Source organism: Dioscorea cayenensis, chromosome 10 (assembly GCF_009730915.1).
Source record: "Dioscorea cayenensis subsp. rotundata cultivar TDr96_F1 chromosome 10, TDr96_F1_v2_PseudoChromosome.rev07_lg8_w22 25.fasta, whole genome shotgun sequence".
Taxonomy (NCBI): domain Eukaryota; kingdom Viridiplantae; phylum Streptophyta; class Magnoliopsida; order Dioscoreales; family Dioscoreaceae; genus Dioscorea; species Dioscorea cayenensis.
The window spans coordinates 22,244,901-22,268,819 of record NC_052480.1 but is presented as its reverse complement, the minus strand read 5'-3'; the positions used below and the strand labels follow the sequence as shown (position 1 = coordinate 22,268,819).

At 30.5% G+C, this 23,919-nt stretch overlaps 2 protein-coding genes and 1 pseudogene across 2 annotated transcripts; all 3 read left to right on the top strand.

The window, feature by feature from the left end:
- The first annotated feature begins 1,559 nt into the window (after positions 1-1,559).
- LOC120270017 lies at positions 1,560-4,408 on the top strand (annotated as a pseudogene).
- Positions 4,409-4,490: 82 nt separating this feature from the next.
- On the top strand, positions 4,491-4,945 carry LOC120270378 (TPD1 protein homolog 1-like). The gene is made up of 2 exons (XM_039277375.1): positions 4,491-4,548; positions 4,626-4,945. Exons 1-2 carry the CDS (start codon positions 4,491-4,493, stop codon positions 4,943-4,945), a joined length of 378 nt encoding a protein of 125 aa, XP_039133309.1.
- Positions 4,946-12,552: 7,607 nt separating this feature from the next.
- On the top strand, positions 12,553-13,701 carry LOC120270692 (protein TAPETUM DETERMINANT 1-like). Its single transcript, XM_039277765.1, has 2 exons — positions 12,553-12,700; positions 13,250-13,701. Exons 1-2 carry the CDS (start codon positions 12,634-12,636, stop codon positions 13,582-13,584), a joined length of 402 nt encoding a protein of 133 aa, XP_039133699.1. The 5' UTR covers positions 12,553-12,633; the 3' UTR covers positions 13,585-13,701.
- The last annotated feature ends 10,218 nt before the right edge of the window (positions 13,702-23,919 follow it).

Genomic DNA, 23,919 nt, shown 5'->3' with positions numbered 1-23,919 from the left:
ACCACTTGCATTAAATTAAATAGAAGAAGTACATCATTAAAAAAAATGAACACAGCTTCACTAAAGAAAAGGAAAACAAAAAGAGTATATGACAACGGAAGAAATGAAAGACTAAAGAAAAACAAAAAGTATAAGAGATCCATTAAATGTGTATTAACATACAACAATTATAAAATAAAAAAACCTTGGGAAAATTAGGTGACAAAACAAACTCTGAGATAAATGTTAGTCTGTGTCCTAGGTGGAGACCTCATTGCTAGTGGCACTTGCTTTGCCCGACAAAGAATGGGATATCATAAACTCAAGACTGCGTCGACAGTCACTATGAAATTCTCTGGCTTTGACCTCTTTTTCTTTTGGTGCTGTAAAGAACTACAAAAGAAGTATATGAACAATTTTTAAGATAATTGAAGACACATGCAAAGATTTATCATTAAAGATGCATGCATTCCGTTTTAGCCAAATATTCTAAATGATTGCTCGGATGAGCAAATCTCCGAATTCCACCACAAAAGGTCGCAGAGCCATTCCCCATGAAGACCATACTTCTTAGAGAGAAGGAACAACTGGAAGCTGAAGAAGACACCCAAAATAGGCCCAAATCTGTTTCGCAAAACCACAATAAAGAAATAGGTGGTCTATATATTCTCATGCCGAGTGACATAAGATACATGTTGTAGTTGGCAAAATGTTACACTTTCTCTTAGCCAAATTTTTGAGAGCAAGAATTTTTTTTTTCCAAGCTAGTTAATTGAAAATGTTGATTTTTTTCGGACAAATAGACTTTTAAAAGTGACAATCATCTACTACCCGAGACCCCCGTAGTTCAGAAAACGATAAAAAAATTTAATAGTGAATTTGCTAATCGAAGTGAGGCACTACCACTTCACATCCCCATTTTAACAATATGCATAAAAAGCCTTCCAGAGACTCCGCTCGAGAGTTAAGAGACAATTTTTGTAACTCTACTTTAATTTTTTTCCCCATAAAGCCTATGTTTAAAATTGTAATGTAAGGAAATATATAATTAAATTAATTAATATTGAAATCTTGTATTAAGATTAAAAAAATAAAATACACCTTATTTTGGAGTGAATATATCATATTTATTTATTTTTTTAAATTTTCAGTAGCTATCCAACTAACTCATTGAAATTTTATATTTAATTTTTGTAAAAAAAATAATGAAATAAACAACTCATGTTTGGCGCATTTTCAAACCAAAAAAATTGAATTTGTCAAATGTTTGCATGGTTTCCACATCCTTTGAAACTTAAAATAAGACTTGTTCAAAGGGAAGACTCCATACAAACTATAAAAACTCATGCCTCACAAATTAAAATAAATTAAAAAAACAGGGGACTTCCATGAAATATAATAAAAAATTTTAAAATTCTAATATATATATATATATATATATAAAATTATATATACTAAAAAAAAATGCCTTTAATTAATATTACTAACATAAATAACCTTACAAAATATGAGGTTTTGCAGGGGTGTATACATAAGAATCCCAGGCATTGATTTCCAAAACAAAGAGCTTTGGATTTTCTCCATCCTCTGTTCAACCATTCACACTGTCACTTCCAAGACTCTTCTCATCTTTCTCATCTTTCTTCCTTTCTGGAAGCTCTATTTTCAATCTCTGTGCTCAAATTTAGCAATATTTCTACATCTCCTTCTCTTCAAACCTTGAAAGTTTGCCAGCTTTTGAGCTTCATGGACAGTTATGGTGATGTTTTTGATGTTGAGGATGATGTGTTTGCAAGGCTCATTTCCAGGTTGAATCCTCCAAGGTATGTTGCTCTCTTCTTCTTCTTCTTTTTCTTTTTAATCTTTCATTGATTTTGAAGTTCATGTTCATTTGTTATTTTTTTCAATGAAAAAGTTGTCTCTTTGATGTGAACAAAACAACTTTGGATTTGTTCTAGGGTTAACATTCTGTGACCTTTTGTTGTTCAGGGTTGTGATTGACAATGAATCTTGTGATAATGCCACTGTTATTAAGGTAAATTTTTTCTCCAAAGATGTTGTTTTACTTAGTATGATTGATTACTGATTGAAGAAAACATTGATATGTTGTTAAGGTTGATTGTGTTAAGAAGCATGGTGTGCTTCTTGAAGTGATTCAAGTCCTTATTGATCTTCATCTCATCATCACCAAAGCATACATATCCTCTGATGGCAGTTGGTTCATGGATGGTATGTATAATGTCGGACTAATGCCGTATTTTTCCTTGTGTACTTTGCCATAATGTTCATTTTTGTTGTCTACTTTCAAAATGCCAATATAACTGCCACTAGATATACAATCCAAATGATTAACAACAACAAGAAGAAGATTTATGTTTTTATGTTATGACAAAAGTTTAACCGCTGGCTGTCAGCTGCCCTGCATGGCTACTCTCCTCTATTTTCATCTAGGCTTGGGGATAGCATTGATAGTGTTATATATAATCCAAACTATACTATTACTAATTCATGTTACCCAGTTGATATGAAATTCAGGTTAGAAGTGGATGGTGATATAGTCTATCAAGCCGATCAAATTTTGCCACTTTAGTATCTTATTAGTTGTTTCAAAAACCAAACAACAAGGTTCATGGCTCTTGTGTTTAAACAAAAGTTTAATTGCTGGCTCTCAGCTGCCAACATGGCAGCCCTCTTTCTTATTTGGGCTTGGAGCTGACAATTGCAGAGTTATATATGATCCAAAGTATACTATTCTTAATTCATTTTACCCGGTTGACATTAAATTCTGGTTGGAAGAGGATGGTGATTTAGTCTATCAGTGTCTCATTGTTTAAAAAATTAAACATAAATATATATTGTGGATCACATATCAAGTGAGAGTTTTATCGAACATTATGAAATCAGAAGATGAAAACGAGTATAAAGAATATACAGGCTTGAATTTGTACATTTTTCTCATGTTATGAATTGAAACTTTCAGTTTTCAATGTCACTGATGGTGATGGAAACAAAGTATGGGACAAAGAGATTCTCAATTGCATACAAGGAGTAAGCATGAAATTTTTTTCTGATTTGATATTGATGTAGAAAATTTAGAACTAAATTAACCAAATTTCATGTATAATTTTTTTTAGAGATTGGAAACAGATGCATGCTGCTTGGATTCTTCAGTCAGGAGCTCTGTAGGTGTTACGCCTTCCGAAAAGTACACTTCGATTGAGCTGATAGGTTCTGACAGGCCTGGATTATTGTCCGAAGTTTGCGCAGGACTTACTAATTTAAAATGCAATGTAGTGAAGGCGAAGGTGTGGACTCACAATGCTCGAATCGCCGCTGTGTTGCATGTGACCGATGAGTCTAAGAGGCGGCCTATTGAAGACACTGACAGACTCTCAACAATTAAGCAATTTCTATGCAATGTCTTGAAGGGTGACAGTGAGGTGAAGACACCAAATATGTCGGTTTCCGGGGTTGTTACTCACACTGAGAGAAGACTTCATCAGATGATGTTTGATGATAGGGACTATGAAAGAGTTAGAATGTCTGACGGAGAGGAGACATTGAAGAGGCCAAATGTTGTTGTTATGGATTGCGTCGAGAGAGACTATACTGTTGTGATTTTGAAGTGTAAGGATAGGCCTAAGCTTCTCTTTGATACTGTTTGCACTCTTACTGATATGAACTACGTTGTGTTTCATGGCACTGTAAACACTGGCAATGAGGAAGCATATCAGGTATAGATTAGCTAACATGTACATTACACAGATATGATGTCTGTCTAAGAAGTTGTTAATGTTTGTCTTGTTTTGTTGTAGGAGTATTACATTCGTCATGTAGATGGGTCACCGATACAATCAGATTCCGGTCGAAAGCGTATAATTCAGTGTCTTCAGGCTGCTATTGAAAGGCGAGCATCAGAGGGATTGGAGTTGGAACTTAGAGCGGAAGACAAAGTAGGCCTACTCTCAAACATCACTAGAATATTCCGTGAAAACGGATTGTGCATTAAACGAGCAGAGATTTCGACAGAGAATGGCGAAGCGATCAATACATTCTACGTTTCAGAGATTTCCAGAAACAATGCGGAAGCTGAGACAATCGAATCTATAAAGAAGCAAATTGGGAAAGCAAGTCTGACAGTTAAGAACTTGATTTCACCAGCGAAATCTCAAGAGAGACAAGTGCGAGCCTTTTTTTGTTTGCAAATTTCTTCAAGGGATGCTCCTTTCAGAAATTTCGGCTAATTCGATCCTGCTCTTGAACAAGAAATAGAAACAAATTGATTCTGATCACTAAGATAGTAAACAATTGAAACAAATCACAACAATGTGATTCTCTGTATATATTTCACAGATATTAGTTTCCATACATACATTGTGTATAAACTGAAAGTCATTATCATGAATTGAATACTAAGATTCAGTGCTGATATCCTTGATCTCCTCTCCAAATTGTTTCTCTTTATTAATACTCAACCTCTTCTCATGAATCAAATGCACAGAATCAAAGCAATGGCATCAAATTCTCTCATCCTTTTCATTGCTTCTCTCATGCTTTTTTCCCTGCAATGTAAGTTATAAAAATTCTCTTATTATTAGCCTTGTTTGTTTTTGATAAATTGCAGTAATTTATCAAATTGATTGCAGGCAATGGACAACAATGCACAGGAAGTGACATTGCTGTTAATCTTGTGAAAACTGGAAGCGTTGTGGAAGGAGATCCAGAGTATGAAGTCACAGTGAGCAACAACTGTGAAAAATGCACTGCAGTGAATGTACATGTGCAATGCTTTGGACTGAACAGTGTTGAACCTGTCAACAAGACGGCGATCAGGCCGGAGGCTGGTACGGACCGGTGTATTGTTAATGATGGCAAGCCGATATCGCAGGGATCGCCGGTGAAGTTCAAGTATGCATGGCTAACTCCACAGGATTTCCCTGTTGTTAGCTATGAGTTCAAGTGCTAGTTTTGCAATGCAATGCTGCCAATGCATGTTTGTTAGTTAATGCAGTTACTTGTGAGTGTCTTTTGACACTTGAGTTTTTAAGATTTAATAAAAATTCAGTGCTTAAATTTTGGATTTTCTTTTGGTTTCTTATATGTTATTGTGTTTATGCAAATAGTTTTAGACTATTTAAAAACATCGGCTTTTTCTTGTGTGCATATATATATATATATATATATGAACAAACCGATATTTTGTTTGATATTTTTTTTATGTATAGTTTTAATTGAAATTTGCGAAAATTTTCACTGTGAACTAAATTAAGTAATAATATATATATATATATATATATATATATATATACATATTGCTGTTAAAAATATTCACATATAAGAGAAATTGGACAGTAGGAAGTGAAAATAACAAAAAAATATATTTGGAAAGAATTTTTTTGAAAGAAAAAACAACAAACCAAAGAATCATTGGTATAATGATATTAACCTCATTAAGGTGTCTTAGAGAAACTTTCATTGCCCAGAATTCAAAATGCGTTGGATAAAGTAGTGTCAAAAAAAAGTTCTTGATTGTGAGAGCGACCTACAACCCAATTCTCATATCTGTTAAGTGAGTGAGTACGAGAAAAATAATCAATTTTTGATGATGCATATGCTCCTTGATATGTGGTTTGTCTAATTTATATTTATAAAAAAAACAACTATTAATATTTTAGAACAAAATATTTCTGAACTACTATTAATGAGTTTTTGAATAAATGGTGGTAATCAATCCAAATAAAGCAATTATTTAGGAATCTTGTATTGTCCTATTTTTCCAAGATCTTGAGTGGTAGTGCATCTTTATATGTTTTTAAAAATGTTTTCTCATTTTTAAAATCTAATATATGAAATTCTCTGGGCAGATTATTGAGAGAGGTTTTAATCCCTTAATTTTAATTGGATATAATTGTAAAAATTTTGAATTTAGAATTTAGAGTTATGTAAAATTTAAAATTCATATGTAAAGATAAGAGATTTACTCTACTTGCAACATAAAATAAAGATGCATGATATATTTAGAAAGCTAGTACACGCATCTAATGTGGCCAATACATTTTGTAAAAAAATAATAATAATAATAAAAGTTTTGTGGCAGATTAGAAAAAATGAAAAATATGTAAATTTTAGAATTAAGAGGTCTTTTTTTGCTATATAATATATAAAGTAAGGAGAAGAAAGATGCAAAAATAGAAAGAAACTTGGTCATAACCAATCAAATATATGAAAATTGTGCATGTTCCTTTGGGATCTTTTTCTTTCAATTTTTCTTCTAGTTGCTTTATTTGTAATTGATTCTCTTCCTTATTGTGTAATTTCTTCCATTAATCTATTATATAAGTGATTTATTATTTTTTTGAGTGTATACCGATCAATAAAACCAAATATTATGTATATCTTTAGACATTTGATTTTTTAATATCACATATATATACCTCTTTGGCACACATAAAAATATAATATAAATTATATAACTATTTTTTTTATATTACTTAAAATCGAATTTTATTTACATTTCTAAACTACTTTAATGATGTTTATTTTTTCATCTAGATATAATGAATATAACATGTGTTATATGCTTAAATATTTTTTGGAGTATATATGAAAATATATTAACTTAACAACCTATTAAATTTTGAGAAGCATAGATGTATATATATTTTTAATTATTCAACATTTAATAATATATGTTGATGTTGTATATCGGGCAAAAGGGCATGTATGGAAAAAGTTCAAAAAAATCAAGCTTTTAGGTGCACATAATAATTGGATTCATTTAGTATGCATACATGCAATTAGTCGAGTTTGTAGGGGCATATAAGTAACCTCATTTTTAAAACAAATTTACTATATATATATTAGGCCAGTGTATGTAAGTCTAACTCCACTAATAATAACATTTCTCGGTTTGTTATACCAAATTTCTTACTTGGTTTGTGTTTTCCCATAACTTTTATTTAGAATTTTAATTTCAAGTAAATGATTTTTTTGGTCTATTATACTAATTTCCTTAAAGTATTTATATCTTTATTGAGGAAATGGGTTCGAATCTTAATTCAATCAGGCTGAAGACATAGATGAATTGAGTTATTAACTCATCGTTCATGTAGGTGCCTAACATGATTTGTTCACATCTGTAAAAAAAACGAAAAATAAAAAATAAAACAAAATAAAACAAAAAATATATTATACTTTTCAATTAACTAAAAATGCACGCATTTTGCATTTTAGGATTTTAAAATAAAAAAATATTCGTGATAAGATAGCAAATTTTCCTAAATTGATAGGTATATGCACAAAAAAATGGTGAAAGTTATTTCCTTAATTAAATTTTAATAAATTAGAAAGAAAGAAAAGTTAAGCTGATTATGAAAAAAGACTTGGCCCTCACCTAATAAAATTAGGTAATAAAAAAGAAGAATTAGAATTTTGTCAAATATAAATCAAGTTAGATTATATTGTGAAAATGAATTTTTCTTTAAAAAAGAAACATTGAAAATAAATAAATAAAATAAAATAAACCGGTAACATAGTTTTGTTTTTAATTTATACCTGTAATTAATCAAGTATTCACACCAAATTATTTTTTTATAGAAATAACTAAAGTAAACTGAGTTAAATGTGGTACATTTTTCTCATATTAATTACAAGGACTTGTTCGTCACCTTCGCATAGGGATGATAAAAAAATCCGGATCCGATGATCTGATTCAGTATCTGATTTTTTGACTTGAATTTTTTGGGTACCGGATCCGAAAAAAGGATCGGGTACCCGATCCAAATTTTTTAGATGAAAACCAAGTCAGATTCAGGTTGGAAGAAATTAAAAATTTGGTATCCGAATAATCCGGTTTTTAATTTTTATTATATTATATATATATTAATTTTAAATTTTATATGGCCTAAAAAGTAAAAATGAAAACAAAAAATTCAAATCCCTCATCTAAACCCTTTATCTATATATATGTACATTAACAAATTTAAATTTTACAAGGGCTAAAAATAAAAAAATATAGCCAAATGCCTAATCAAATCACAGTTATATACCTATATAGTTATATATATATTAATAAATTTAAATTTTATTGGAGTTAAAAGTAAAAAGAAAAAAATTTCAAATCCATGTCTCCTAGTTCTCAACAGCTATTACCCGGTCTCTTCTTCTCTAGCGGGCATTAAATCTTTTATTTCACTAGTAACTAATGATCATTATTGATGAAATGCTTGATATTGCTTCAGAAGATATTTGAATTTTTTTTTTATAATGCCTAAGAATCTAAGATTGATAAATTTTTTTATTATTTTTATTATGACTTTTGTTGTATGTAGACCTGTCCATGGGCCGGGCCGGGCCGGGTTCTGGCCGGGCTTTATCCATAATTACTAAAATTCAAGTTTGTCCAAGCCCGGTCCGGCCCGAAAATCTGGGCCTTAACCCTTACCAAAACCCTTTCAAATTTAATGACCTCTACCCAAGGCCCGCCCAAACCCGCCCGAATAGGTTTTTCATCAAATAATATATATGTTATAAAAAAATTTTTAACAATAATATTAATATGTGAATATGACCAAATATTATTCTATAAAACACTTAAAAATTAAAATACCAAATGCAAATATTTATACAATTACAACAACTAAATTCAAACCATTATAATCAATGACAATAAATAATAAATATATATTATATAAGTATATATAAAACTAATTAATAAATAATCAATGGAAATTCAAAACATTATATATATAAATATATACAAAACTAATTAATAAATATATTTTATAATTCGGACCGAGCCGAGCCGGGTCGGGCTTTTAAAATGGGCTTCTTTTTTTGTCCAAGGCCCGGACATCAGGTCTTATATATTTGTCCAAGCCCTCCCATTTTTCAGACGGGCCTTCGAGCTTGGGCGGGTAGCCCAGCCCTTGGACAGGTCTAGTTGTATGGAGAATAATATAGGAGTTTAATGCTAAGTTATAAGTTTTTCAAATTTGCTTTTTATGTAATGTTCCGGATATTCGATCTGGTTTAAACCGAGTATTTGGTACCCGATTTAAACCAGGTTAGATACGGGTCAAGTTTTTGCTAATCCAAAAAATAGGGTACGCAATCCGGTTTTCAAAACCGGATCAGGTACCCGATTTTGCTCACCCCTACCTTCACACCAACAAAGCAGTAAGATACTTTACTGCCCAACTCATAAAAATCTTGATTTTTATATCAAATTTAAAAATAAAAAAAATTCAAAAATTTAAAAAAAAATTAAAAAAATGGAGCGTTTACAATAACAAAATATCTTAAAATACTATTAAAGTAATGTATAAACTTATTCAAGGAATAATTTTAATATTTTTCATTTATATTAAATATGGTATTATTAATTAAAAATTTTAATTACATAATAGGCATTGATTTTATCATGGTATTAAATCGGTTTTATATTAAATATTTAATATGATACTCTAATGAAAACAAATGGTAATTTGATTGGAGAGGGTTTTAAGAAAGAATTTTTATTTTATTTTATTTTGCATATATTTAAAGTGGCATTGATTCATCATGCCCATCATTTGATATTTAATATATTTATTTAACAATATATTAATTTTTTTATATATAAAGTGGCATTGATTTCATCATGGCCATTAAATCCTTCCTTTTTTAAATTTTTGGTTTAAAAAATAATTAACCATATTTATTTGGCATTATATTAAATATTAAATATGAAAAAAATATAGGAAACTAATATATAATATTATTATCTTAAATAAGATCTTCTAATGAAAGCAGATGATGATAATCGATTTGAGATTGTTTCAAATAAGATTTTTTTGAACTCTTTTTTTAAAATTTTTTTCCCATTGCATTATGAACCTATACGATTTAACATAATTGATTTCATCATGGGCATTAAGTTAGTTTTATATTAAACATTTAATAAGACCTGCTCATGGAAACGAATGGCTTTTATAAAATGAAGTTTTTTTGCTAAATTTATATGTAATTATTTGTTTATAAAAGAATAAACAATATTTATTTGGTATTATATAAAATATGAAAAAACATTGTGTTATTAATAAAAAAATTATATTTAAATGAATAAAAAATTAACGACATTTATTGGTGTTACATTAAATTACAACATGGCCTTTATTTTATTTTATTTTATTTTAAATTATCAATACTTTCATATTTATTAAATGATATAGATTTGGTTTATGGGAAGATGAATTGATAATTGTAGAAGAAGATGAAAAATCTAAAATGAAAGAAATTAAATGATAATGTTAATATATATTGTCCATATTTTAATGAAGATGAATAACAATCCCTCTCTTGGTATAGGTTTGTTTTTCACATAAGTGTCTATGTTACTATTTAAATTATCATAGTTTTGTTATTTTTTTTAATATGATTGTTCAATAATTTGTTGTTTGGTTGTATCATTTTTATTGCAAATATCACAATTGATATGTTCTTATTAGGATTAATTTGCAGGTAGTAAAAAGCTAAATAATTGTTTTGCCAAAAAAAAAAATTTAAATCCATTTCTTTAAATTATCTATAAATACTATTAAAATAGATATATAATCTACGATTTATTAATTATAATCAATTAAGATATTTAATATTTCTTTAATTTAATACAAATCATCTCAACTTAACTAAAAATAATATTGTCAAATTATCAATGCATATTATTAAAGTAGATAAATAATATGCTATTTTTTTAATTATAACCAATTAAGATATTTAATATTTCTTTAATTTAATATAAATCATCTCAACTATTTTTTTAAAACTAAAAATAATAAATTAAAAATATTTTGTGTTTTAATGTAATTCTTAATCATTTCTATTTCTTGTCTAAACTACTTTTTTTATACCTCATTTAATAATGTATTTCAAAAATACTGAATATTTTTAAGGTTAATTTAATGATTTTATTATAAATTATTAAAAGTTTTTTCTGATTTATTTGTACTATATATATATTTTATTTGTAGTCTTTAAATATATTCATTTCTCCCAATCAAATCCAAACAAAAAAAAACTCTGCCATAAAATTAGCATATTGTAATTATAAATTTTAAAATTGCAAGATAGAGATGCTTAATTTGTTTTTAATATATTTTTATTCAAATTTTATATTCTTTCATTATTTTATTAATTTTTATTTATATTACGATATTAATAATAGACAAATTATAATTGCACTTATTTATTTATGCAATAAATGTCCATAAGAACTTTCAAATCCAAAGTATACATTAGTTTTTTTTGTATGAGTTGCTTAATTATATTATTTTTATAATACGCTCCCAAAGTGTTTCAAAAAATAAATTTATTTATTTTTATTAAATTTAAAATTTTATTTATATTATTTATAATATTAATAATTAAAAAAATTTTAATTACACTTATTTATTTATGGAAAATTCTAATGTGAATTGAGGAGAATGCCTAGTATATATATATATATATAGATAGAAGCGGAGAGGGTAGGCTGATGGGCCATGTAGTGGCCAATCCCAACCCACGGCAGTCCGTGTGCCGCCATGGCTTGCGGGCCATGAGCCCAACACGGTCCGAGGCCTGTGCCGTGTCTCACCAAGGGGATACTGTAATTTCAAACTTTTACAAGAGAAATTATATCAATCCCAGCACCAATATAAACATTTTTTTGTTACAAGTATACATGCAAATATAAATTCATGAAGACATATAAATACCTATATATATATATATTGAGAAGGGCAACAGGCGCCTGTACTCAAAGGGGCCTGTTCTCACCTTGATTTATTGGGTGTGTGAGAGGAGTCCAAACTCTTGCCAGTTATTTTTTTATTATTTATTTATTTTTTTGCAGGATTAGAACTTTTGCAATCTCATCCTTCCCCTAAAGGATACCCAAATTAGATAGTTTTGGCATGGAATCATGGATACGTATTTATTTTAAATTTGTAGAATATATGTACATATATAATTTTTTGTTTTTTAAAAAAAAAGGGAACGAATGGGTACCACCCAAGTGTTGGGTACTTGGATGAACTCCATTAGAAGGCCAACTACCAAAGACTAGTATAGTTGAAATCAACAGCCGCCATGGGCCATAACTTTGATTTAATTGAGACAGACAACTTGCCATTGTCTCTTTGTTATCATGACAAACCCTGTGATGTTCATTTTCAGCCACCTGTCTCCCTTGCATGGGCCATGCAACCTCTTCATATTTATCTTATCTGTCACAATTAACTAAAATCATACATACATATATAAACAAATGCAATTGACCTCAAAGTGTTTTGATAAGATCAAACTTAATTTGTTCATTTCCGTTTGATTGATATTTAAAAACACAAAAATAATTTACATATTTTCATTATTCTAGGGAAAATAAAACTTTATGAGGTTTGTCCCATATAAATAAAGGGTGAAGATAAGGAGTAAGATTATTGGGTGCAATTAAGTCATTAATGGGTAGGAGACATTAAGGTGTAACAAAAGGTCAACTACATGTTGTCAAAATCTCCCATTAATAAAGAGGAGACATCTAGAAACAAGTGGACCAAGAGAAGTCTTTAGAGGAGTCTCTATCTCTCCTTCTCTCTTTCTCTATCTCTCTCTCATTGAGGTTCTCACAAAGATATCATGGTAATGGCAAACAAGGTCTTCTTCCTCATAGCTTTTGCCCTTCTTCTATGTTTCTCACAAAGAGGTATAGTAACTCACTCTCTCTCTCTCTCTTTCTCTGTGTGTCATATCTATTTGTTGATTTTAAGAAGTGATAATTAATGATCCATGAATTTATTTTTATTCATAAGGAGAGGGCTCAAGTTATTGGATATTGTGATCTAAATATATTTATGTTTATCTATTTATCTATATGACAATTTGAAGAGGAGGAGACTCAAAACTTAACCTTTTGATCTCTAATCAGGGAGAGAGGAGCTAGTATGATACTAAAAGGGCTTTTGTTTTGCTTTTATATATTTTGTTTCTATAGAAACTTCATAATATATTGTAAAGTCAATGAAGTTGTTAGCAATATGTGGTCATCATTCTTTTCTTTTATAACCTCAATAAACAAGTACATTCTCATTCATAACAATTGTGCACTGTTTGTTTGTCATAACTTAATCATCTCTTTATAATCTCTATTCTATTTAATCATTAACCAATTAAACTTATAGAATTATCTATCTATGTATATATATACATGTATATGTTACTATGTAATGAAGGCATTAATCATGCATGTATGCAGGGAATACACAGGGAGCAACATGCAGTCTATCAGACATTGGGATAAACCAAACAAGAACAGGAGAAGTTGTTAATGGTGCGGATGAATATGCAGTGGTGATCAGCAATAACTGTGCATGTTCTCAATCTTCTATCCTGCTCAAATGCGCCGGATTTAACACCGTTGAGGACGTTGATCCTATGTTGTTCAAGCCAGTCGAAAACGATCAATGTTCGGTTAACAATGGTCGCCCTATTCTTCAAGGTTCAAACATCACTTTCAAGTATGCTTGGGCTAGTCCTCAAGTCTTCCTTCCTGCAAGCTCTGTTATCACTTGTGCAGGAGTGAAACCCTAAAACCAATAACAATGTTGTGTTTCAATGCAGTGCATGAGCGTTCTTGTGTTCTCTATGCTATACAACTTCATAGTTTTAAATTTGATTATGGATCAATAAAGTTAATTTAGATTGAAATTGTCATTGAGATTAATTTAAAACACTTGGAAAATTAATATTGTTTATTAAATTTTTAGGAATGAAAGCATGCTAGACAATAACAAGGAAATATTCTTACATGATTAAGTATCTATAATTTGGAAGGTTTGTTTCAAAGATGGGGACCAGAGGCAAAGCAGAGTTACTGAAAATGTACCCTTTTTATATATAGTTGTGGTTTTTTTTCTTTTTTCTTTTTATTTGTAAGCAAGAGTGCTACAACAAGTGGTTGCATCTTATATATATATATAAAGCTGCACTTATCTTGTCTTCATATAATGAAGAAAATTAATAATTAAGGAAAAGGTAGCACAGGCATGCAATGACATTAGAAACCTCCCCTTTTGATTGTTTTTCTTGGTTGCCTCTGTCTTTTTCTAATTGAAAAGGAAATCTCATGGAAAATGATCTGAAAGACTGAAACTTAAGTGTTGGGACCTAAATTCACATCAAAATCAACAAATCAGCACATGTATAAAGTAAATGACATGTAATTACGGGAACACAGAGACAAAAAGGCAAATTAATTAGAACATCAAATCCAAAGCACAATGAACTGAAACTTTTTTGATCTAAGATTGAAACACATTACCGGTTAGTTTTATCTAGATCAAATATAATCACATCAATGCATCAAGATTCCAAAAAATACACACATATACAATGTAAATGACTTATACCAACCAAAATACGTTGGAAAAAAAAGGCATATTAGGGCATCAAATGTCAAGCAAGATAATCGGGAACTTCCTCAATCAAAGATGGAAACACATCAAGGGTTTAGAGAGAGAGAGAGAGAGAGAGAGAGGGACAAATGATAAAACTGGGTTTTCAGGGAGATGAAGAGGGTTGAGATAATCATATAATCTGCGTGCACAGGCCCAGTTGGACGCTACGTGGGTTGTTTTCTATTGTCTCCTTGTTTCCAATTAATGTGTCTATATATATATTCATTGTTTGTATTTGAAAAACTCTAAAGATAATTATCATTTTGGCTTTGGATGGATAATTGTTATTTATTAGAAGTCATTGATTTCTTTTTCGAAAACACATTTAATTTGTCAAAGTACGGTATTCATGTATCACAACACGCAAGAAAGCTCAAGTTTCTCTCTTGTCCATCTCCAAATAGTAAGCATGTAAAAGGGTACTAATCATTTCATCTCACGTATTTTCTCATGGACGTAACGCAGCGCATATCTTTGTACACTAACATCAGCTGCTGCCATACTAACCGGAAGGCTGGAGGTCAATCGTAGCGATTTTTGCCAGCTGTTGGGAGTGAATCGCATTTCCGCAGGTTTTCGCCATGGTTGTTTGATTGAGTTTTGAAGCCCGAAACTAAATATAACATCTTAACTCATCATTACGTAATGGAAGTTGTTAATTAGGAAACTATACTATCACATGCTGCAGCTACTAATGCATGGATTGTTTTGCAAGTTACATTTCGTTTTGTTTTCGTCATGATAGGACCGCAGTAAATCAATTATTTATGTGCATTTTACATGTACTGGTCATTTTATGTGCCGACAATTGTTGTTTATTAGAAGTGTTTCATTAATGAAAACAGATGTAAATATTGGTAAACGTATTCATGTATTAACACGGGCAAAGTTCAAGTTTTTATCGTCCATTCCAATCAGCAACATAAAAGGGTGGCACGTAAAATAATCCATTTCATCTCATGATTTTCATTATAAATGCGTCGTGAGATACTTGTTTTGTGCGTTCAAATAACGCCATCTATGCGTCAGAAGGTCTGGCTGGCGCCGACGTGCAGCCGATTCCTGTGCGTGGCTGCGGTGAATTTAGCTGCGACTCCGGTAGCTCCCATCAGGTTGCTTTGATGAGTCAACCTCGACAAGTCACCGTATTAGTAGCTCATCATTAGCAATGTGTTACAGATGGTGGATTGATGCCATGCCATAAAGTTACCAATGCTATGCCACTGGGCATGGATCGCTTTAGTGTTACGATTTGCCTTTTCATGATAAACCGTAGTAAATCACTCGAGTGAAGGTCTATTTTGTTTTCAGTATTTTTAAAATCGATACGCAAGTATGCTCGTTTATACGTGTATCTCATTAATCATGATTAGTCTAAGATTAATTTAGTAGTTAACCTGAGTTATGGGTCATATATTTAAATTGAAGTGGGCATGGAGTGTTCTAGTCGCTCATAGTTCCAATTCTGAGTTTTGATGACACTAGTTCATACGATGATGTGGTAGTCCAACATTTTCGCAGAAAATGCCAACATTAGTAGTGCAAATAACCACTATCGCATTCATATTATGGATTCACATTTCGTAAAAATATACTGAGTTTTCTCCATAAGTCGCTTATACTCAGCTTGCGGCCGAATATGTCTGCACCCCAATTTTGATGAAACCTTCTTTGCTTGGTCGATGAAAGAAAGCAATGAGTCGTAGTAGCCGTTGTTATTCAAATCGAGCCTACAACAATGGTGAATAAGTTTGTCATAATTTGTTAATAATTTATGTTTTGCTGTTTGTCATTGAATTCTTGGACATTGTATGCATTGTGCTTGCGTGGTCACTAAAAGTTTTTTTAGGTACCATAACTCTCCTCAGGTGAATAATTTCAATTGAGATTAATAGTTTTATTTCAAGAGAAAAATTTATGACTTGTGAGAGGATTTTTTTTGTACAATGGACAATAATAGAGATAAAGTATGAAATAAAACAATGTTAGTGAATATATAATAAATATGAAATGGGATTTGATATAATAACAGAGCATAACTTAATAAAAGCTTGTCGAAATTGCAGTCTGTTTGCCTTTTCTTTGCTACCACGTGTTTTGCTTCTCCCATAGAGTGATACGCGATTGATCCGACAACTTACAAAACAATATATATTACCGGGCCCAGCCATTGGTGGCTTTGTGGTTTTCTGTGAATAGCTTGTCATAAAATCATTGACCCAATCATCACCTCTCATCCATTAGAGCTTTGGGAGATGATACTAAGCATTATGGAGGAAAAATGCTAATAATCTCTCAGTCAAATAAATGCGTGAATAAATAAACCATACCCAAGAACTTGTTTTCTACCATATCAAAGGCATGGCTTTGCGATATATCGCAGTCCATTAGTCACGATATTGCCTCCTCCATATCTACATCATGTCTTTCATCACTATGAGGGATTTTGCAGGTTATTTCATATGTAGTTGAGCATACACACAAATGAGTAGGCTATATGATTATAAGAACAATAATAGAGGAAAGAACAACGAGCGGAAGAGAGTGATGACACAATTAAAATTAGGTAAAAGTAAGAAGCTTTCGAAACTGACGGTTCTTTGCCAAGATCACTATGAAGCATCTTGGTAACTCTGTTTTCTCAAGGCGCTCCATACCGCGACAGCCTGGGAAATTGTTCGTGAATTTGGATGTACTCATTCTCTTTCTTTGTTTTGCTTTCCTAACGCTGCTGTCGCATTAGAAATTATAATAAGGGCGAGATACATTCGAGATGCGTATGATATGTATTTGCTATAAATAAAACTAAGCGGGTTGATAATTTATCACACACACACACACACACACACACACACGCACACACACACACACACACACACAATAAGGAAGGATGAGCAAAGAGAGATCTTGGAATTGTAGAAAAGATTAGACGTGATGATAGTGTATCTTTTGTCGAGTCTTTACCACCGCCCCGATCTAGGGATTTGATGATCAGTGTTGGAAGAGCATCTCTGTTCTATATATAGAGATGGTTTACAGTTTATTCTTCTTTTGGTTGTCATAACATTCATGTTTTGGATTTCTTTTGATAGATTTGATTTCAATCTGCGTACAATCTCTGAGTATGTAATTTGACAAATGTTCAAAATTATGATAAAATCCAGAAGTGGTAGATTTTCTTAAAAGAAGAGTAGATATACCAGTCGAGCCAAAAGCTAGCAAACCCTTAGATTTTGGATCATGATGATACATATTCCATCAATCCTGCCATAAAGCTAGCAAAACTCTATGTGGATCCCGGCGATTTATGCGTGTAGATCACTCATGGATTGTCTCCCCTGATTGGATGGGAGGCGATGAACAACATATATCTGTGTTATAACATATAATAATTCAGGAAAGACTAAGAAGTCAAGCTCAAATACCAAAGATGAATCTAGCTATTTGCCACCATGCTTAAATGATTAGCTGGGCGATCTTGATGCATCCATAAATGTCATCTTTTAGCAAATCTTGTTTTCTTGGACAGACGTATTGAGAACATAATCCCAATATCTTGGTCGAAAGAGATGCAGACAACATCATAAAAGAAAAAGGAAAAGACCTGCTTGAAAGTACAAACGACCATCAATCGTTAAATTGCACATAGCAAAAGTAACTACAGATGTCTGGATCATGACAAAGATATCCCATGACAAATGATACAGCTAGCTAATAGCTCTAGTCTTTTGCCAAATAAGCTCAAAGATGATATTGTATTGACGACACATCGTGATAGGATTAAAAGCAAATTCAATTTGCTGGACGAGGCGTTGACAACAAACATCCTGCATATTGTAGTGACATATGCAAAACATACTATATGGTGGAAGACCATGGCAAAGAAGATCAGAAACTCAAACAAACAAAACACACGACTTTCTCGCTTTCTCATGTGTCATATCATGCTTAAATGATTAGTTAGCGTATCTCGATATCCATCCATCTTTGTAAATCTTCGCTGGACAACTTCATCTGAGGAAACGAGAATCCTTAATATCTTTGCCGAGAGAGGTGCAAACAACATACATTACGATCATGCTTTGAAAACACCATGACCATCAAGCTGATTAAATCGAGACAAAGAAAATGCTAGCATACTGAGACGCCCTATAATAGCAAAATCCTACGACAAATGACAGGATTATCTCAATAGCTGCGTAAAAGTCTCCTGCCGAAATAAGCTCAAAAGATCAATACTATAGCCAGATGGAGGTGAAAAATTGTGAAATTTTAAAGAAATCAAATATCACCTCCTTAGGACAAAGAATTGACAACAAAATCCTTGATATCTCTACTGACATGCAAACAAAACAATATAAAAAGTTGTGTGCACGGAAAACCATGGCGAGAGAAGATACAACACACACACACACAATCTCTCTCTCTCTCTCTCTCTCTGTCCATATATATACATACATTTATTATGTGTTATTTTCTTTTGTTTCTATATATATATATATATACACCACTCCATCTATCACGGCTTTGTTTGGGGAGTTTGCATTTGTGGTGATCATTATTCTCTGAGTTTGTTAGGATGTCCTTATCTAGGTCTATCATCCTCTATGTATTTTTCCTTCATTGGTTGCTTTCATTTTTGTTTGTCTTCAATTTTCTTTCTCACATTACTAGTGATAATCATTTTGTTAGTATGGGAGAAAGTATTGCAAGTCTTTTATTGACACTCATCCTCAAGAATTGATTGAAGAAATGAGTTGCATATGTTGCTTCAACATCTTCTAGATCTCTTCATGATCTCAAAATTTTACGTGGCTGGTAATTTTCTTAATTCCTCATAGCATTAAAGCTATAGTTGCTTCTTTGAATTATGAGTATATATATACATATATCTTTTATGAGTTGTAGAGTTTTTATGTAGCATCGAAAAGTCGGAAAGTTGGGCAGTTAATGCGGGTTGATAATTTATGGTATCTTGATATGAAGGAGTATATTCAGTGTTCTTCAAAAATTGTGCCCGGAAAGACAATTTGGAGAAGCTTGTTTGGTGCTTGGTTAGTTGCAAAACTTATCATTTCTATGTAGATGAGTTATAGTACTAATATTGATCAATATATTTTTGACATTGTTTTTCGGATCATGTGTGAAGTTGAAAATGGATTCAGGCATCAATATCTAACAAATGCGACTTTTAAAGGTCATTTACTTTACTTGGGTATGTAGGGGATTATTTTGTACAAAAATCGAGGAAACAAATCCTTCGGCATGGCAATGCTCAACATAGTTGCTATTGGAAGAGTTGATCATGGCTCAAAACCATTTGAAAGCAAAAAATCTGGTAATTATATAATAAATAATTGTAGATATTCTGCAGCAAAATTATTTAGAGATATCGTATGGAGTATAGAATGTAAATGGCTAGAAAAAGAGGAATGGGAGTGTGAGAGCCGTTTGTGTGGTCGAAAAATCGATGATATCCTTTGTAATGAATGGTTAGGTGAAGATGGATTAGTAAGAGAGTTTTGTAGTCATGTTTGTAGATGGAAATATGAATTTAATATGTTTACAACACTTTTGTAATGGATTTTCTCTGTAATGGAATTTTGAAGCAATGTTTAAAATTTCATTGTTTTGATTCATTTATTTGTTCAGTAATTTATTTATTTATTGAAAAATAAGTTTTGACTTAGGCTAACATGTTTTTCTGGCTTCCAAATCTTTTTCAAATTTCTCATGGATGATGGATTCTTCTAATTTTTCATCTTTTACCGATAAAATAGTTATGATGATTTTTTCACATAATGTGATGGAGATGATAAATTATCTTTTCTTAATTTTTATTGTTTGTCATTATATGATGGTCGTAAAAAAATGACTAAATTCATCTTGTTTTTGCATGGAGTTTCATTCTAAAATAATTCTTAAAAACAATTGAACAAAAACAACAATCAACATGCTCCAAATGGCAAGGAGTTAGGCTCAAATTTCATCAATCGATTTTAACATAATAATAGTTTTTTTTTAAAAGGTTAGACCAAAAACAAAGTTAGGTTCCCATCCCTTCAAGACTCATCAATCCATTTCAATGCAATCTATCATAATAAAATTTTCAAATAAAAAAAATTCAAAATCCATGCATCAAATGGAGTTCAAAGGCTTTAGGGTGATAAAATTTATTGTATGTATATGTATAATATATGTGTGTGTGTGTATATATATATATATGTCAAAATCTTATTTGGAAAAGGTTTAAATGAGAGTGTAAGGGCTATTAGTAATGTTAGTTTAACCAATCTTGAAAATCAAATGTCGATTAGAGAGGCTAAGGAGTATTGTATTATTATATTGGTTGATTTATATTTATCATCATGGTAGAAATTCATTTGATATTTTTTTAATAGTATTAGTATATTAGTATTCATATTATTATTATTCTATTATTATTATTAATTTGTATTCATATTAGTATATTAATATTCCTATTAGTATTAGTAATATTCTTATTAGTAATAGTATTAGTATATTATTATTCATATTATTATTATTAATAATAATATTATTATTATTTGTATATTAGTATTATTATTAGTATTAACTAATATTAGTATTAATATTATTAATATTCCTATTAGTATATTAGTATTTATATTCCTATTAGTATATTTGTATTTATGTTGTTATTATAATAACTCATTGAATGGTTATTTTAGTAATTTGACATAAAAACTTACCCTATATTACTTTCAATTCAAATATCAGATGGTTTGATAACCTTCATTTACCTTACCTTAGCCCCAAATGGTATGACTTAAACAAAACTCTATTTCCTTACTTTACTCTACTAGGGATCAACTTTATATATGTTTTTAATATATATAAATATATATATATATATATATATATATATATATATAAATAATAAAACATAATATAAGAATAGTAAGGGCTATTGAGTGGTTAGTTTAACCAATCTTGAAAGAGTCCAAATGTCAATTAAAAGAGGCTAGGGGTACTCTATTATTATATTGGTTGATTTATATTTATTATCATGGTAGAAATTCATTTGATATTTTTAACGAGTCATTATAGTATGCAACCATTAATTGTCCAACTTCTTGTATTAATTACTTTCACTACATATATTAATTGAGATATATATATGAAAGAATATGCTACCTAATAAACCATTTGAGAATTAATGGTACTTGCATTTATATATATATATATATATATAGTGATGACTATCACTGAGAGGTTTTGATGATCGAAACTATATTTCTATTACTCATTTCATTTATAACAAAACTCTCTTTAATTATTTTGTTCTTCTTTATAGCAAAAGCTTTCATCTTGCAATACATCATTAGAAATGATGAATAACTACTCATTACAGTATTAAAGACGAAGGTAATGCATTCGATTGACAAAAACTCGCAAAATGGTGGTAATATTGATCCGATACGTCATCTCTATGACCAAATGATCATGATCATCATTAATCTCCAAGTTATCTTGAGAACAATATTTCTTCTCCTTTTCCGAAGAAAAGAGGTGATGGTGGCGGTGATGGAGGAGATGGAGAAGGCATAGTGAGAAACTTATAGCAAAAAGTAGTGCGAGCTTTCTCGATACCTCTAAAGGTGATTGAAGACATGTCGTAAGCCACTGCTTTGCTTCTTCACGGTGTATCAAATGTGCCTAACCAATGTCTTTTTAGTAGAAGGGTTTCTAATCTCCATCGCATAACGTCCGATGGTCTCTTTCGTACTCCTAAGTACCCAGTCGATGCTCTACATGGTCTTCTACGATAGCGGGGTGAAGATGATGCATTATAAGTCAAGCATGTCCATAGATGTGCAATGTTAATTGTTGCTAAGATTGTTTAGTATCCTATCTCTATATAGATAGTTGAATTGAATTATATATATATATATATATATATATATATTGGAGAAAAGAATTGAATTAGGAGTTACTGTAGGGAAAAGTAGTATAGAGTGTTGTTGGGATGTCATCGACGTTCACTATGAGGCGATCCTTATATTTGTCATCTAAAGAGCCGTTCTTGGATTATGAATTAATTTTATTTATTATCATTTTGATAGAAGGTTTAATGGGAAATAGGTTCAATACAACAAAGAATATTAAATTCATCAGTCCAATCAAAGCGAGCTCCAAATGACATGGAAGGGAATTTAAGGGATCAACTTTATATATGTTGATCCTCTAGATCTTCTTCTTTGGTGGATTTTCTTAAAAGAAGAGTAGATTTGTTTTATATTTTTAACACTTTTTATTAATAAATAAATCAATATGTTGTTATTTTCTTGTCTACTTCTTTACTGTTGGGAAGCATGCTGATTGATCTACCAAAAATAATTTTACTAATTTGCAAGTTTTTATGTAATTTTTAATAAATATTTTGAATATGACAAATTGGTGTTGCATTATAGTTTGTCTATAAAATGACTTTCAAATCAATATAGTGAATGTGAATGTCTATATATATATATATATATCTGATTGTGTTGTTTTGTTTGAATCTGTTGGACATCATCAATTTAGTATTTTGAGTACACACATATATATATGTACAATTGTGTTGTTATGTTTGAATGGTGTGTTGCGTCATCGATTTAGTATTTTGTAAGATGTATATATGTAGTGAGATCAGGTGAAGAATAGCGAGTTGTGACGAAGCGTTAGATGTGTAGATGTATGTAGAATTAGTCAAAAGAAAAATACATTTTAGATCCCGATGATTAATAGTTGGACTCAATCCTATAGCTATTATATATTTATTATTATATACGGTAATATATATTTAAGTGGAAAAAACAAAAACAATATCTATATTATCTTTATTAAAAAATTAAACATACAAACCAAACCGTTACACCCTTCGTTATCTTGTTTTTTGAGGTTTTTTTTGAATTTTTTTTAAACAATATCTATAAATATAATCTATAAAAGGGGAAAAAACAATAAATAACAAATAACGATGTATATATAAATATACGGGGAAAAGAAATTGTAACTGCCTTCTATCTTGTTTGTTGCTATCTGCCTATCTTATATAATTGTAAATATGTCTACTATACATATATTCTGAATACACTATCATAGAGCACAAAGTATACCATAAGAAAGTATATCATCCTTATATTATATATAATATTAAATGGCATATGTACCTGATTTGGTCAATCTTTATTTGATTTTGTTGATGCAAACTGTAGTTTTTTTTAACTCTTGCTAACTTTCTTTAGCTGCATAAGAATTGTAAGTGTTAGTTTATGAGCTTAACTATAAATTAATGCTTTTAAATAAAACTAAATATAAGTAAAAGGAAAAATCTCAAATAATACAAAGACCAACTAAAAGAAGAACCAGAACCTTGAGTGGTAGATTTGTTCTAATAAGCACAAGAGATACTGATAATATATAAACCAAAACATGCAATTATGTG

What these genes read in the sequence shown, in the direction of transcription:
- LOC120270692 (XM_039277765.1), top strand. Translation starts at nt 12,634, where the DNA reads ATGGTAATGGCAAACAAGGTCTTCTTCCTCATAGCTTTTGCCCTTCTT. An exon ending in TCTATGTTTCTCACAAAGAG is followed by an intron (nt 12,701 to 13,249) that starts GTATAGTAACTC and finishes GCATGTATGCAG; the next exon opens with GGAATACACAGGGAGCAACA.
- LOC120270378 (XM_039277375.1), top strand. Translation starts at nt 4,491, where the DNA reads ATGGCATCAAATTCTCTCATCCTTTTCATTGCTTCTCTCATGCTTTTT. An exon ending in CATGCTTTTTTCCCTGCAAT is followed by an intron (nt 4,549 to 4,625) that starts GTAAGTTATAAA and finishes AATTGATTGCAG; the next exon opens with GCAATGGACAACAATGCACA.